The sequence below is a fragment of the Prunus dulcis genome, unplaced genomic scaffold, assembly GCF_902201215.1.
Source record: "Prunus dulcis unplaced genomic scaffold, ALMONDv2, whole genome shotgun sequence".
Taxonomy (NCBI): Eukaryota; Viridiplantae; Streptophyta; class Magnoliopsida; order Rosales; family Rosaceae; genus Prunus; species Prunus dulcis.
The window spans coordinates 98,315-114,865 of record NW_023010013.1 but is presented as its reverse complement, the minus strand read 5'-3'; the positions used below and the strand labels follow the sequence as shown (position 1 = coordinate 114,865).

Sequence of the window (16,551 nt, the reverse complement as noted above, 5' to 3'; positions counted from 1 at the left end):
AATATTCGATTGGAAAGATTCCCCTTTCTTCTTCGCCACCTCTTTCTCCATACAAAATAGAATAAATAAGAGGACCACACCCGGGGGTGTTGGCCAAAGACCCTCCGATGCCTATAGTGGAGATCTCTATTTCTCTGTTGTATTGATAAAGCCAAGTATTTATACAAAGATTTACAAACCCTAGAAGGAATATTATGTTACTTAGATGCTATTCCTAAATCAATTACAATCAATACATAAAGGGAAATAAAAAAACATTTTGATTTCCAACACAAATATTTGACCTCTTTGTAATGCTACTTGGACTCATTGTGTACATTTTCTTGCGCAGACTAAAAAAAAGATCATGAAATCAACTTGGAAAGTTTATTATTATTTTTTTTTTTTCGAGTTTGTTGTGATCAATGATAAGTTTGATATAAGAAAAACACGAGACAATTAATAATTATTCGAGCAAAGAATTTGCAACTCAAATAGTTAAGAATATTAATTTTTCATCCAAAGTCTTAGTGTTCGTTTCCCTACCCGCGCAGATGGTTTGAAGGCTTCACACATATTTAAGGTTAGGTTTTGGTTGTTGTGTTCATGTGTGGCTGACGGGTTGTGCTGTGTGCTGTCATTGACAAATTCCGAGCTTTGGTTTTTCATTAGAATCCTCGAATAAGGAAACACATGCCCTCTGGTAAGTTTCTCCCTCTTTTCCCCAAATTAAGGTTTTCGCTATTGCGCCTTTTTGTGTGTCATATACCCATTAAAAAACTCATGCTGGTCGACTTTTGATCTTCTGGTCTCTATCATCATTATATTATAATCAAGAGAGAACAAAAAAGGGGCACATGTTTGTTTCTTATTTTTCATATATAAAAACCCGGGTAGCCCATGTCTTAAATTCTTCCTCACAAAAAGAGGAAGAAAAGTATGGCCAGGGGACCACAAGAAAAAAAGATGACACAAGATTAACAATATCTTACCCTCCTTCCTTGACCTGACTGTCCTGCTTGCTTTCCCAATAATTCAATCTGATCTGATTAAACACCACTCAAATTGCATATTAGGCCGGTTTGGTTCGCGGATTGAACTTCTCGGAAAAAAACTTCCCATGTCTAATACCATAAAATGGGAATGGAGAATGTTCATTCCCACGTCTGGGAGCATTGGGAAATGAGGATTAAGAAATGCAACTATCTCCCATTCTCATGTTTGTTTAGTGCAGTATTAGAAATGAAAAGTTATCAAGTTTCCAATAATACCCTTGAAAGTTTTTAATTATTAAAGGTTAATGTATGACGAATTTTTTAAAGGATAAAAAGTGGTATTTAAAAACAATAACATGCTTAAGTTAGTTCAAAATAACTGCTTTAGATGCTTTTCTAAGTTGGGGGAAAAATTTCCCAAGGTCAGCCCGGGGAAGTTCTTACCCATGAGTCATTATTGCATTTCCAAGAGTGCACTTACTAGACATGTGAATGCAATTTTAAACCCACTCCTAAACTCCTAAACTTTGAAGCAAATGGGCCCACATTGTAACAGTGCCCTTTCAATTATAGCAGAAACATTGTGTTTTGATATTCACTTTAACCTGGAAGCTGCAGCTTACTTTCATCCAATGGCGTACATTAATCTACAAAAGAATCCAAGAGCATATAATGTGGGGTTTTAGCTAAGACTATGTGAGTAGGGGAGCCAGCTAAGTTGAAAATTATTGTGTTCATAAAAAATAGTCTACCATTTTTCTTTTTGGTGTTTTCTACTTTTATGTCATTTTCTGTTTGTACTCATATGAATTTAGATAGTGTTGCCTGACTCATTTTCCTTTTGCAATCATGTATCTCTCAACAACAGATTTTCCTGACTCATTTTCTCCATTTCAATTTTAATGAGCATTTGCTTTCAACTATTGAACAAGATGTCACCTTCAAATAACTAATGTAGCAACAGATTTCACTCAAACCAACCAATTATTTCTTGACACATTGCTAACAGCTTGCAAAGGTAAAATGTAGCCATCTAGGGGCACTTTTGAGAATGGAAAACAGCAGCAGGGCATTTTGGCCGAAAGGCTCTGTGATTAACTTGATGATTAGTTTCCACTGTATGCCTCCTAGATTAAGAAAAATGTTCTAGCTAGATACTTCTATCATTATGGTAAGCAAAAGAAAGATCAGGAAAATAATCATCATTAGTTGGTCTGTAAATCACATGTTCTGTATGTACTTTCTGTATTTATTCTTGTTATGCACTTCTCTTCTGTGTTGCATTGCTAAAGATACCAAGACAGTTAGCAGTTTGATTAGTGATACTCAAGGTGATACTATTGTTTCATCAGGAGAGAGATTTGAACTTGGTTTCTTTACTCCAAATGGAAGCTCTGACAGCAGAAGATATGTTGGAATATGGTACTACGGATCGAATCCAAAAACTGTTGTGTGGGTTGCCAATAGAGACAACCCACTTTCAGATACTCATGGAGTTTTTGCTATGGCAGAAGATGGCAACCTCAAGGTATTGGATGGTAGTGGGAAAACTTACTGGTCCACAAGTCTTGAGAGATCATCATCAATGTACAGGACAGCAAAGCTCATGGACACTGGCAATCTTATTGTGAGCAATCAAGAGCAAGGAAACCATTCAGTGAGAATTCTGTGGCAGAGTTTTGAAAATCCAACTGATACATTTCTACCAGGCATGAAAATGAATGAAAATTTAGTATTGGCTTCATGGAAAAGTTATGACGATCCAGCAACTGGGAACTTCACATTTCAACAGGATGAAGAGGGAATGAACCACTTTGTTATCTGGAAAAGATCGATGAGGTACTGGAAAAGCGGAATTGCTGGCAAGTTCATTCGTTCTGATGAGATGCCTTCTGCATTTCTTTACTTGCTATCAAATTTCTCCTCAACCACGATCCACAATGACTCTGTGCCATATCTCACCTCATCATTATACAATGATACAAGACTGGTTATGAGTTTTTGGGGCCAAATTCAGTATCTGATGTGGGATACTGAGAAGGTTTGGTCTTTAATCTGGGCAGATCCTAGAGATAGCTGCAGTGTGTATAATGCATGTGGTAATTTTGGTAGTTGCAAGAGCGAAAATGGTTTGGTTTGCAAGTGTTTGCCCGGTTTCAAGCCTAGTTCACCAGAAAATTGGAATGGAGGAGATTATTCAGCTGGATGCAGTAGAAAGTCAGGAATATGTGGCAATGGTGCTGTGAGTGACATATTCTTGAGTTTAAAGATGATGAAGGTGGGAAACCCGGATTCTCAGTTTAATGCTAAAAGTGAAATGGAATGCAAAATAGAGTGCCTCAACAACTGCCAGTGCCAAGCTTATTTGTATGAGGAGGTTGAAATCACACGACGGGGTGGAAGTAGTAGTTCTACATGTTGGATTTGGTCACAGGATGTCAGCAATCTTCAAGAGGAGTATGACAGTGGCCGGAACCTACAGGTTCGTGTAGCAGTTTCAGATATAGGTATGATTCTCTTACTTATTTAAACATCATTTGGTTCTTAAGCAAAAGAACTATGAAAAACCACAGTAGTTATTATTGGTTCCGAGCATGTATGCTATTTTATTTACAACAATGACCACAACTGTGAGAGTTACTAACATGATTATTCAATGCAATGTGGTTTACCCTTTTCCTGTCTTGGATCCCATTTTGGTTTTCATCTTATTCATGAGGAGTTGGCAAGTTGAAAACCCGACATCCTTTGTTAGATAATCACCTTGGCCAAATGCTGTTTTTAAATTTCAAGTAATTATATTTTTGCAGAATCAACATCGAGGAATTGTGAAACTTGTGGTACAAACATTATCCCTTATCCCTTAAGCACTGGACCAAATTGTGGTGATCTTACATACTATAGTTTTCAGTGCAACATCTCCACGGGCCAGGTTAGCTTTGAGGCACCTGCTGGCACCTACCAAGTCACAAGCATCGATCCGGATACACGAAAGTTTGTCATCCAAGCCAAAAATGCAGATGACTGTAGAAACAAAAATTTCCTGCAGCTCAACCAATCATCTCCCTTTCATTTGATCAACAGGTGCAATGCTGATCCGGCCAACTTTAGTTCTGAATTTTCATTTCAAGCAGGAGATGAAGTTGAAATTTCATGGGATCCACCATTGGAACCACCTTGTTCTTCATCCACAGACTGCAAGGACTGGCCCCATTCTACTTGTAATGCTTCTCAAGAGGGGAAGAAGAGGTGCCTCTGCACCGCAAACTCTAAATGGGATAGCCTGACTTTGAATTGTACTCAGGGTAACCATACTTATACTATGCATGCAAAACTGTGCCATGAATGATGCTCCCTTTTATGGCTATGGATAAAGAATGAATTAGTACTCTGTTGCTAAGAGCAGTGATATTGAATGAAATTTGTTCAAATGAGAACTAATGTAACTCTTATAAATCTAGAGTCAAGTTTGCAGGTCTACTACTTACGTGTCTTCCAAAAATATACCATAAACTAGATAAAATTATTATTTTTAATTGCAGAAGATAGTGATTGCCTTTTCTTCTCTAATTTCTGCAGAAGTTGATTACAGTAGGCAAACTGGTGCTCGAGGAAAGATGACCTTGGCTCTAATCATTGCAGTAACTTTTATAAGTGTAGCTGTTCTAGCTCTTCTCTCAAGTACCTTCATTTATACTTATTTATGGAGAAGGAGGAGGGTCAAGGGACAAGGTAACTAGTCTTATATCCACCACATGAATTAAGTTATTTGCGGCTTCATTAGAATGAATCGTTGGGGCCTAATAGTATTAAGTCTTTGAATTCAGGAAGCAGGGAAATCCATCATAAGAATTCAGCGCTTTACTTATATGATAGTGAGAGAAAAGTTAAAAATTTGATCGAATCAGGCCGATTTAAAGGTGATGATACAGAAGGCTTTGATGTACCCTTTTTTGAGTTGGAAAGCATACTGGTTGCTACAGATTACTTCTCCAATGCAAATAAACTTGGACAAGGGGGTTTTGGCCCTGTTTACAAGGTAATGTACCTTTAGTAGACATCATGGATCAATATTAACTTGTTACCGGTAAATAATGTAACTTTATTCGGATTGTACTATCAGGGTAAGCTTCCAGGAGGACAAGAAATCGCTGTTAAGAGGCTCTCAAGCTGTTCAGGACAAGGATTAGAGGAATTCAAAAATGAGGTTCTGTTGATTGCCAAACTCCAACATCGAAACCTGGTTCGACTTTTGGGCTATTGTGTTGAGGGAGATGAAAAGATGTTAGTCTATGAATATATGGCCAACAAAAGCTTGGACTCATTCATATTTGGTTAGCCTCTAGTTATATTTCTAGAGTTTTTCATTCATGTGACCCTATCTATATTCATTGAAAGAAACTAACTTACATGTAATGCTCTTGGATGGAAAATAATACCTTGCCAGACCGAAGACTATGCATGCTATTGAACTGGGATATGCGCTTCAATGTCATTCTGGGAATTGCTCGGGGGCTTCTTTATCTTCACCAAGATTCTAGGTTAAGGATTATTCATAGAGATCTCAAAACCAGCAATATTCTTCTAGGTGAGGACATGAACCCCAAAATCTCTGACTTTGGTTTGGCTAGGATCTTCGGAGGCAACGAAACTGCAGCAAACACTAGTAGAGTAGTCGGAACATAGTAAGTTTTTTTGAAGCAGATGGTATTTAACCTTTTCATTAGCATCATTTGTAGCTCAATTTTCAATCAATAACCTCCAGACAACGGTGAACAATCAGATATGAATTCACTGACTCAAGTTACAATTCTTGTACTGCAGTGGCTATATGGCTCCAGAGTATGCATTAGATGGGTTATTTTCAGTTAAATCTGATGTCTTTAGCTTTGGCGTAGTTGTAATTGAGATCATCAGTGGGAAAAGGAACACAGGATTTTTTCAGCCTGAAAGATCGTTGAGTCTTCTAGGCTATGTAAGTGCTTGAAACGTTTCATCCCCAACTCATATTTTTTCATACTTACACCTTACATTTTGTAAATTCATACCAGGCATGGCATTCATGGAAAGAAGAGAAGGCACTGGATTTGCTGGACCAGACACTTTGTCAAAGCTGCAACAAGGATGAGTACTTAAAATGTGTCAATGTTGGGCTCTTATGTGTACAAGAAGATCCCAGTGATCGCCCAACCATGTCACAAGTAGTTTTCATGCTAGGCAGTGAAACTGCAACTATTCCAGCACCCAAACAACCCGCCTTTATTGTTAGGCGATGCCCTTCTAGAAGTAGCAGGGCTTCTTCTTCAAGCAAACCTGAAACATTCTCTAACAATGAGTTAACCATCACATTAGAAGATGGTCGGTAGCCAAAGCAGTTCTTATGCCTCTTATCTTCATCATTGTTGTCAAGTTAGTGCATCAACATGAAATTTTATGATGCATTTTTGTGTTTCTTTGCTTATAATCTGTAAGTGTAATTTTTGTCGGTGCTGTAATATTTGGAACTTTTTGGTACAAGCACTGATGTTCAAGAAGCAAGGCTCATCTGATTTACCCTGTTCCAAATTGCAGCAATCTAATGTAACTTATGTGAACGCACAAGTCAATTAGGTTCCAAAAGTTTTATTTTCTCTGTTTCAAACTAAACATCCAGCCAGTACAAATCAAGCAGAACAAAGAAGCTAGCCAAAATTAGGTGGTAGAAGGGAGGCATCATTCTAGAAGTCAGACTTTTTTTGTCCTATAATGGAAGGTGATCTCATTCATACTTTGGACCTGACTGCCTTGGGAAATAGTACATCTGGACATGATAAATGGTAACCGCCTCAGCTCCTGTTGTCCCAACAAATTTATATTACTATTGAACATTAATTTGGACTTTAACAATTGATGCAATTGAGGTGCTTTAGAGGAAACATGATGCCTATTTTGAATGGAAGAAACACAATTATGGTGTGAACTTTCACTAGTCTTCTTTGTCTGTCTCTCTGGCTCTGAATGGAGTGGCTCTTTCTTTCTCTTGCTTTGCTACTTTTATCTCTTGTCTTGCCAATTTGTACCAGCCAAGACAATTTGCAACCAGGAAAATCTATCACCGGAAACCTGACCTTGATTTCTTCCCTTGGGGACCTTTGCATTAGGCTTCTTCAGTCCTGAAAATTCTACCAAATACTTCCTTGGTATATGGTACAACAAAATCCCAAAGACACCAATAGTATGGGTTGCTAACAGAGAATCCCCTCTCGATTCTCCGGGTGTCTTTACGCTCAGCGGTGATGGGAATGTAGTGGTGTTGGAAATCATGGATAGGACTAGAAAAGTTATCTGGTCTTCTAATATATCAATACCTGCTTCAGCTATGAAGGCAACAACTGGTGTACTAATGGATAATGGAAATCTTGAACTTAGACTTGGAGAAGATACTCTCTGGCAGAGCTTCGATCATCCCTTTGATACATTTTTGCCTGGCATGAAGCTTAGCTTGAATACAAGGACGGGCCAACAAAGAGGTATCTTGGGCAGCACTTAATGATCCGCAACCCGGAAAGTTTACCTTGGGCATTGATCCTAAAGTGCCTGGCCAGACTTTTTTCTGGAAGGAAAATGCTCCATATTGGAGAAGTGATCTGTACATTGGCAAACAGAAAAACACAGCCTTTGATGTTGGTGGTGAAAATGCTCCATCTTCAAATGGAACCGCTTATTTCCTTCCTTACAACTTTGACGCTGATGAGGTTTATCTAACTTATGGTGTCTCAGATAGTTCAACCAAATTGAGGGTCATATTGAATCCAACTGGGCAGATTAAGCTGCTTCTGTGGCTGGAACACAGTGAAACATGGTTTGTACGGTGGAGGGAGCCTTTTGATCAACGTGATTTTTATCCTCGTTGCGGTCCATGTGGTGCCTGCAGGGGTTAAAATGAAACCCTCTCATCACCATGCAAGTGTTTGACAGGTTTTAGGCCAAAATTCCAAAAACAATGGGATATGGGGGATTGGCTCGGTGGCTGTGTTCGAGAGAAAGCATTGATGTATAATAACGAAGATGGGTTTTCAAAGATTTCGAAGTTGAACTTGAAACTACCAGATCAGGCTGTTCTTTTAGAAAATAAGAGTATGAGTGAGTGTGAATCTAAATGCCTTCAGAACTGCTCTTGCACAGCTTATGCTTATGCAAATGTGACACAAGGAAACAATATAAGATGTCTGACATGGTTTGGTGACTTGATGGATCTTGTAGAGAATCAAACTTTTGGGCAAGATGTTTGTATTCGTGTTCATGGCTCCCAACTAGGTAAGTTTGATGAATTTCTTTTGCTTTTTTGTGCATGGATTTGTCAAACAGAAATCATAGCAGACAACAATAGTTGGTCAGAAATGACACTTACTTAGAGCCATCATTTTTATAGATCATTCCTTTTCTTTTCTTGGCAGGTAGTAGGAGTCATTCTCATATTGTATCGAAAAAGTCCCTTGTAATTGGAATAGCCTCAGCAACAGCGGGATTGATTACAATAGTTTTTGGCTATTTCTCGTGGAAGAAGTACTTGGGAATGAAAGGTAGTGCTTCTCTTCCTCTTTCTCACTCACACAAACACATACACACACGTGCAGGGGCACAGATTCTTGTGTTCCGAACAAACAATGCTCTAACAATAAGAACGAAACAGAGAGAGCGGAAGGCAGTCTGAGTGCTGAAGCTGCAAAGAATGATATAGAACAACCACTCTTCACTTTAAGGAGAATTTTAGCTGCAACAAACAACTTCACTGAAGCTAATAAACTGGGAGAGGGAGGATTTGGCCCTGTTTATAAAGTGACACTTCAGTGTTGAGCTCTTAATGCAAGTACATTGTTCTCCATAAGCATGATAAATTCTTTTAGGACTTCTCCTAATTAAGTTTCCCCGTAATTCTGATCGGTAAGGAGTTCGTTTCTTTTTGTTGGATTTTTCTTCCACTACAGGGGATTTTTTCAGAAAATCAAGAAGTAGCCATAAAAAGGCTGTCCAAGAAGTCAGGGCAAGGACATGAAGAGTTCATGAATGAGTTGAAGCTTATAGCCAAGCTCCAACACACCAATCTTGTTAGGCTCCTGGGTTGCTGCGTTGAAGAGAAGGAAATAATCTTGATCTATGAGTACATGCCCAATCGAAGTTTGGACAAACTTTTGTTTGGTATATGATCACCACAACTTCTAACATTAATTCTTTGGTTTTTTTTTATTTTCTGGGATATCACATTTGATTGCTTTCTGCAAGATCTTTTTTCATGTGTACAAAAAGCTTTATAGAAGAAAAACACTAAATTCATTTTTCCTCATGGTTTGTCTAATTAGATGCATCTGCTAAGGCAAAACTAGATTGCGGTAAACGCTTTCAAATTATAGAAGGTATTGCTCAAGGAGTACTTTATATCCACAAATTTTCTGGACTGAAAATCATTCACAGGGACCTAAAAGCAAGTAATATACTGTTGGATGGAGCAATGAAGCCCAAAATTTCAGATTTCAAAATGGCAAGGATTTTCGGGATGAATCAAACTGAAGCAGATACCAAGAGGGTTGCTGTGACATAGTAAGTACACAGAGCACATGTTTCTCATTCACGTAAACCTTATGCAATCTTTACTGTTTCTCACTTCTCTATCGTTCGTGCAGCGGCTACATGTCACCTGAATATGCACTCTATGGCCATTTTTCTGAGAAATTGGATACATTTAGCTTTGGTGTGTTGTTGTTGGAGATTGTAAGTGGGAAGAATGCTGATTTTTACCGTTTTGAACGTTCACCAACTCTTGCTGGATGGGTAAGTACTAAAATTTATAGTTTTATATTCTTCTTTTCAAGCTTGTCAAATTTGCAATTAACTCTGCAAGGTTCATGTGCAAGTAAGTGAACAGTCATGCAAGATGTGGGTTTATGTGTTTAAATCATAGGCATGGGAACTACGGAAAGAAGGTAGAGGGATGGAGGTGCTTGATGCATCAGTGAGGGAAACATGCTGCCCTCATGAAGCTTTGCGGTGTAGCCATGTGGGGCATTTGTGTGTACAAGAAGATCCAGATGATCGACCAGCAATGCCTTCAGTCATTCTAATGCCGCAGGGCATTGAAGCCACGTTAGGAATGCCATTGATGTTAGCTATTCCACCAATGCAACCACCATTAGTATACCAGAAGGTCGATAGCAGTTCAATGTCAGGTAGCGTTCCAAGTTCGAATCTCCCCGTCCGTGCTTAAAAAGAACATGATCATTCTACCTTGCTAATACAAACTATTGTGTTGCTATCCATTTCTAAGAAAGTGACACGTGATTTATGTTTAGTTACTCTAGCAATGTTATACATATTTAGTCCAAAAAAATAGAAGAATGTTTTATCTAAGAGCCAGCCGTAGCTTTTACATTGGCAGAAGAAAGGTGAAAGTGAAACATGCTTCCTCTGTTACCCAACATATTACAAAATGTCGGTGGGTCCGACACTTTCCGTTGAGTAATAACAAGTATCCAAAGAAGTCAATCCACCACCACCCAAACAGCATTTTAAAATTTTTGTTTTTTCAAAACCCAGCATAACCCCAGCACCCATAGCGGGTACATGATCAGATAGGGAAGAGGGAGAGAAATAGCGACAAAGATAGATGCTTCAGCTTTTTGTTCCAGCGCGGTCGGAGAGAGGGGCAAAGGGAGATAGACAGAAAGGGGCGAAGAGGGGGAGGTCAATGGGGTGGGGCTGGAGGTTGGGGTTTCATTATTAGGCTTAAATGTTAAAATCGTCTTTGTGTTTTACTCGCCCAATTTGATACCAGTGTTTTCAATTTTAGTCCTTGTGTTTTACTAAGTTAACCAATTTTGTCCATTACATTAATTTACTGTTAAAAAAATTCATAAATATTATTTGAATTAATAAAAATCTCACATTATTTATAGAATAACATAAAATCTCAATTTTAAAAATCAAACCCTATTTTTAACAAAATAGTTGACTGATTAAAAAGAAAATGTAAAAAACAACCGAGCTATGAGGCGGGGCAATAGAAGATGTACAGTGGGAAGGAGGGATTGATGCGAGAGAGGAGAAAGGGAGATGCATAGAGGAGTTGCGGGCTTGGGTGGGATGGATCAGAGAGAGAGAGAGAGTGGGTTGGTGGCTGGAATTGCTCATGGTGGGAACTTGGGTGGTGGTTGCGGCTTGAGAGAAGAAGAGAGCGTAGAGGGTGTTGGGTTTTATTTATTTAAAATTTCTTAATTTTATTCATTTTGTAAAATAAACTTAATTTTTTTAAACCATTACAGTTTTTTAATTAATTTTTAAAACTTTGATGAATTTTTTTAACGGTAATTTAATGGAATAGACAAGATTGGCTAATGAGCTAAAACATAAGGACTAAATCGACCAAATAAAAAACACGAGAACTAAATTGGTTAAATGGGTAAACACAATGACCATTTCTATATTTAAGCCTTGTATTATTATTATTATTTGCTTTAATTTTTTTTAGTTTTAATTATTTTGAAGTGCAAATGACCAATTTCTCCTTATGTAGTCTCGCATGCTTGGCACATGAATTTTTTTAATGACAAATTGGATGGGGAGTGTGAACAAAGATTAATTTTCTAGAAAAAAGATTAAAGGGAAAATTGAAAGTATGCTACAAATTTAGAGGGCATTTCACCGGTTTAGCCCTGCTGTTTTGTGTTTTAGTTATAAAGCAAGGTCATAGCATTCATTCATACTTGGGACCTAAACCCACTGCAATTTGTTAAGTACTTATTCGTCCACATACCATATGTCATCAAGGGAATAAGAGACTTGTAATTTAAGTGGTTAAGAACAGTTATTTATGCAGTCGATGTCATGTGTTCGAATCCGTATCCCCAATATCGCTTGTATAAAAAAAATAATAATTACACTTTAATGCCAAGTGATTATACTCTTAAGACATGTTAATCCTTATCTTCTCAATTTTTACAATAACATACCCAGACTTTTAAATTTGTTACAATGTGATTTTGCTGTTAGGATTTCCGTCATATCTTTTCGTTAGTTGCCTACGTGGCACTGTGGGTGCCATATTTTTCAATTTTTGTTAATTTTAAATTGATTAAAATATGAATAAAATATTTATTTTAAAAAAACCAAAAATAAATCTCTCTCTCTCTCTCTCTCATGAACACCATCCTCCAACCACCACGAAACCAGAACCCAACTCCCAACCCCACCCCAACCCGCCGGGCGATTTCTTCTTCCTCCATCAAACCAACATAAAATTAAGAGATATTTTGCTCAAAATTGAGGATAAAAACAGAACAAGAAATGATGCCCCATGAAGAATGAACAAAATAAAAACAAAAAATGAGTAAGTTCAGGCAAAACATTGAGAAATCAAATCAAAGCTGGCACACCAAAGAAAGATAGATATGCTCACTGGACCACAGCATATGCCCTGTAACCATAAAGAACATGAATTACAAAGAAACCAGAGCATCCAAGAAACTCAAACATAGCAAATTATATCCTAAAGCATCCAAAATGCAAAATCAACTGAAAATCAATGAACCATTTGTCAATATCCAACAGATTAAGCCATCAGACAGGAGAGAAATTGTTTACACAATTCAAATTCAAAAAATTCCAGAACTTACAAAGCTTCATCAAATTAATTCAATCAAAACAAAATGTTCAGTCAGTGGCTTAGGGTTTACATTTTGACTACATTTGGCCCGTAAAGTTGTGGCACTCAATGATCTTCAACTGGGCATCGTGGATCTGACCCGGGTCTCTGGTCTTGATCGCTTCGAGCCAGTCAAGCCGGTCCCAAAGCTTCGAGATATCCGGAAAGAAGTCTCTTTCGATTTTCTTCTCAATCGCGGCGACAAAGGTGTCTTCGTCGAGGACTGTGGGATGGCCTCTAGGGTTTCTGGAAGTGATTTGGGAGGAACTTCTTGGCATTTGGACCGAACTATCGGATATTGCAAATGGTGAGGGGGATGAGAGGTGGCGAGGAGAGTGACCCGGAGTGAGAAGCATTCTTCTTCAGAATTGGGGTTACGATTTGTGATAGAATGAGATGGTGAGATTGAAATTGAGGGTTTTGGCAAGAATTAAAAGACGAACTAGGTTTAGGTTTTGAGCTTTGCTCTCCATGGGTTCTGGGTTCGTGGTGTTGAAGGGTGGTGGTCATGGGGAATGCAGGGAGGAGAGAGAGAGAGAGAGAGAGAGAGAGAGAGATAGACAGATGGATTTTTTTATTTATTCTATTTTAATCAATTTAAAATTAACAAAAATTGAAGAATGTTGAACCCACAATGCCACGTAGGCAATTAACGGAGAAATATGACTAAAACCCTAACGGCAAAACCACATTTTAACAAATTTAAAAGTTTGGGTATGTTATTGTACAAATTAAGAAGATACAGATTAACATATTTTAAGAATATAACCATATGGTACTAAAGTGTAATTAACTCAAAAAAGTACACACAAAGACTATGGTGAAAGAATCGGACTGGAATCAGATATTTATTTTTCTTAATTGAAAAAGACACTAAATCTTTCTAATTTGTACATGTCATGAAGTTAGGATATGTCGCGATCCAAGAAAAAAAATATCGGTTTGCCTCTTGAATATTTTTCTTCTCTCTTTTTTTTTTTTTTTTTTTTTTTAATGTGAAGGTTGTATAACATTTTGGGTTTTTATCACAAAATGTTCCTGACGTTTACGAAACTATCAGATTGCATCCTTAAAGTTTTTTTGTATCACTCCTTGTCCTTAACGTTAATATGGGTGCTCTTAAATAGTCCCTCTATCAAGCACAGTCTATAGGGCACCTCCCTTCACCCGGAAAAGCCTTAGAGGTACCAGATTTGCCCCTCTGCTCTAGTGCTCACCAACTGCTTGAGCAAATGCCTGAAAGATGTTCTTGTTTTGCTTGAGAGAAATGTCTTCTGTTTTGTCTCTGCTTGTTAGCTCGCGTGCAGGCCCACTTTGGGGAGAGGCGGAGGTGTTTTGCCTGAGCCTATCATTGTTTTTGCAAATTTCAGGTATTGAGGAAAATGACCTTCTTTTTTCTCAGATAATTTGACACAAACGGTGTCGTTTGCATTATTATTGTGATTCTTTTTCATTAGCGAAACAATCTGTTTTGGCTTTGTGTTGTATAATCAAACGGTGCATTTTTCAATAATTTTTTAATGAAACGGTGCGGTTGTGTTTAAAGAGGAATAACCATCCTTTTGTTTTAAAATAAGACAGCACACCCTTTCTAAAATAAACCATGCTTGCTTGTAACAAGTTCTTTTTTTTTCTTTTTCTTTTTCAACAAAACATTTAGCTATAAGTTATAACCTGCACGTAAATGGCTTTAAACCTACCACTTACCAGCCTAATTTCACTTTTTGAGCTTTTAACCTTTTAAATATTGCCCATTTCTTGAAAAATTCCGAGATCCGTCACTGCCCACAAAGTCAAGCCATTCGCATAAGCTTCAAAACAATTTCACAAAATTTCAAAATAAAGCTCAAATACAACTTTCCGACTCCTTGAATCTCAAATACAACTTCATCAAATGAAATATATGTACTTCTTCTAAGTACCCACAAAGTCAAACCATTCCAAAACTTCAAGGGATACCCAAAAACTCCAAAACTAAGCTCAAAACAACCCCAGTTTTGTTCCAATTAGCTTCAGAAACCAGCAAAAGTTCCAAGCTCAGATTCCTATAATACTAAAACCACAAATATTAAATCTCCCTGTAGCCTTAACCCCATAACCAAAACAAAAAAACAAATCGAGCAAACAGACCAAAAATCTTCCTTTGAACCACAAGCATCCCAAAAAAAAAAACACCCTGGTTTCAGAAATTCCAAAACCCACCTACAAATTTTAGTTTTTTTTTCCTTTTATTTTGGATAAATAAGAAAACCCACCTACAAAATTTTTCAAATGGTTCACAAGATAGAGTAAATGCAAAGAAACATAGGAATGTAAGACGAGAGGAATTACGCTTTGACTTGAGTGAGTGATACGGCAAAGAAGAGTCAACTTGGATATTTTTTTCCTCTTGAGCTTCTATTGGCAGAGAAACAAAACAAACAAGAAGAAAAGTGTAAATTTGTCCTTAGAAGTCATTTTACAAATGGGTAAATTTATCTTTAAAAATTTAAAAATAAGATGTATTAGAAAATAATACATATGGATGAAAATAGTAGCACTCTTTTTGCCATGAATTTTGTATTACGGTTTACTGATATAATTTTGACCTGTACGTTGTGCTGTAATTTTGACAAATTGACTTTTAGGAAAAGTGACGTAGCATTAAATAAGTGGTTGAAGTTGAAGACATTTTGGTCTTTATTTTGTTGCTACCGACATACGTGTACGAAGGTTGAATAATATGTAGCAGCAGCTGGTCCATATGATGTGTGGAGCATGCAAGACTGAAGGACGGGCTTGACTTGGGAGAAAGACCCAGAGGAATGCAAGAGAGTACAGAACTCTTGTGAGAGAGATGAGGTCTTAGGAAATACTGTGAGTGGGCGTACAGGGGTTTGGAGTTTGGCTTATGTTGATTTACTTCAAATGTATCTTGTATTGTTATTATTCTTATGTAGTCAAGTACTCTATTCGGGGACGTAGGCATGATTTTGCCGAACCTCATTAATCTTTTGTGTGCTATCTTTGTTCCTTGTTTATTTTAAGTTGTGGTTGGCTTTGTGGTGTTAGTATTTCTGAATCTCGGCTTAGCACGGTGATAAAGCACAATAGGTGGTCTCACTCATACTTTGGACCTGAGTGGCTTGGGAAATAGATGATCTGGAGATAATGGTAATCGCCTCAGCTCCTGTTGTCCCAACAAATTTCTAGTAAATATGATACATTAACTTCGGCATAATAATTGATGCAATTCAGGTGCTTTAGAGAAACATGCTGCCTATTTTGAATGGAAGAAACGCAATTATGGTGTGAACTTTCATTAGTTTTAGTAAGCACAGATTATAGTTAGCTACTTTTTTAGTTTTGAGGCAAGAACAAATTTTTTCTTCTTCTTTCTTTGTCTCTCCGTCGCTGAATGGAGTGGCTCAATCTTCGTCTTGCTTTGCTACTTCTATCTCTTGTCTTGCCAATTTGTATCAGCCAAGACAATTTAGGACCCGGAAAATCTATCATTGGAAACCAGACCTTGATTTCTTCCCTTGGGACCTTTGCATTAGGCTTCTTCAGTCCTGAAAATTCTACCAAATACTTCCTGGGTATATGGTACAACAAAATCCCAAAGACACCAATAATATGGGTAGCTAACAGAGAATCCCCACTTGATTCTCCGGGTTTGTTTACGCTCAGCGGTGATGGGAATCTAGTGGTGTTGGACACTGTGGATGGGACTAGAAAAGTTATCTGGTCTTCTAATACATCAGTACCTGCTTCTGCAATGAATGGGACAACTGGTGTACTAGTAGATAATGGAGATCTTCAACTTAGATTTGGAGAAAATACTCTGTGGCAGAGCTTCGATAATCCCTCTGATACACTTTTGGCTAACATGAAGCTTAGCTTTAATAAAAGGACGAGCCAACG

At 37.7% G+C, this 16,551-nt stretch overlaps 3 protein-coding genes and 1 long non-coding RNA gene across 5 annotated transcripts in view; 3 read left to right on the top strand and 1 right to left on the bottom strand.

Moving 5' to 3' along the window:
- Positions 1-2,107: 2,107 nt before the first annotated feature.
- On the top strand, positions 2,108-6,563 carry LOC117612483 (G-type lectin S-receptor-like serine/threonine-protein kinase At4g03230). 2 transcript variants are annotated; one of them, XM_034341172.1, is made up of 9 exons: positions 2,108-2,145; positions 2,327-3,481; positions 3,785-4,279; positions 4,554-4,706; positions 4,802-5,013; positions 5,098-5,308; positions 5,422-5,659; positions 5,799-5,949; positions 6,026-6,563. In XM_034341172.1, exons 2-9 carry the CDS (start codon positions 2,479-2,481, stop codon positions 6,338-6,340), a joined length of 2,778 nt encoding a protein of 925 aa, XP_034197063.1. In that variant the 5' UTR covers positions 2,108-2,145; positions 2,327-2,478; the 3' UTR covers positions 6,341-6,563. The 2 variants fall into 2 exon arrangements, with proteins under 2 accessions (XP_034197063.1, XP_034197062.1); XM_034341171.1 differs by having other exon boundaries at positions 2,143-3,481.
- LOC117612484 lies at positions 4,966-5,515 on the bottom strand. The gene is made up of 2 exons (XR_004583411.1): positions 5,414-5,515; positions 4,966-5,231 (listed from the first exon to the last, which is right to left on the bottom strand). It is a non-coding gene; the product is annotated as an uncharacterized LOC117612484 (long non-coding RNA).
- A 712-nt stretch (positions 6,564-7,275) lies between the features above and the next one.
- LOC117612493 (G-type lectin S-receptor-like serine/threonine-protein kinase RKS1) lies at positions 7,276-10,215 on the top strand. Its single transcript, XM_034341178.1, has 8 exons — positions 7,276-7,483; positions 7,629-7,847; positions 7,932-8,270; positions 8,411-8,536; positions 8,647-8,792; positions 8,942-9,152; positions 9,314-9,537; positions 9,913-10,215. Exons 1-8 carry the CDS (start codon positions 7,276-7,278, stop codon positions 10,213-10,215), a joined length of 1,776 nt encoding a protein of 591 aa, XP_034197069.1.
- Positions 10,216-15,385: 5,170 nt separating this feature from the next.
- LOC117612482 (G-type lectin S-receptor-like serine/threonine-protein kinase At4g27290) overlaps positions 15,386-16,551 on the top strand; it is a 9,154-nt gene continuing 7,988 nt past the window's right edge. The window contains exon 1 of the mRNA XM_034341169.1: positions 15,386-16,551. This exon is cut by the window's right edge and continues 812 nt beyond it. Within this exon, the coding sequence (XP_034197060.1) occupies positions 16,046-16,551 (506 nt within the window). The 5' untranslated portion in view covers positions 15,386-16,045.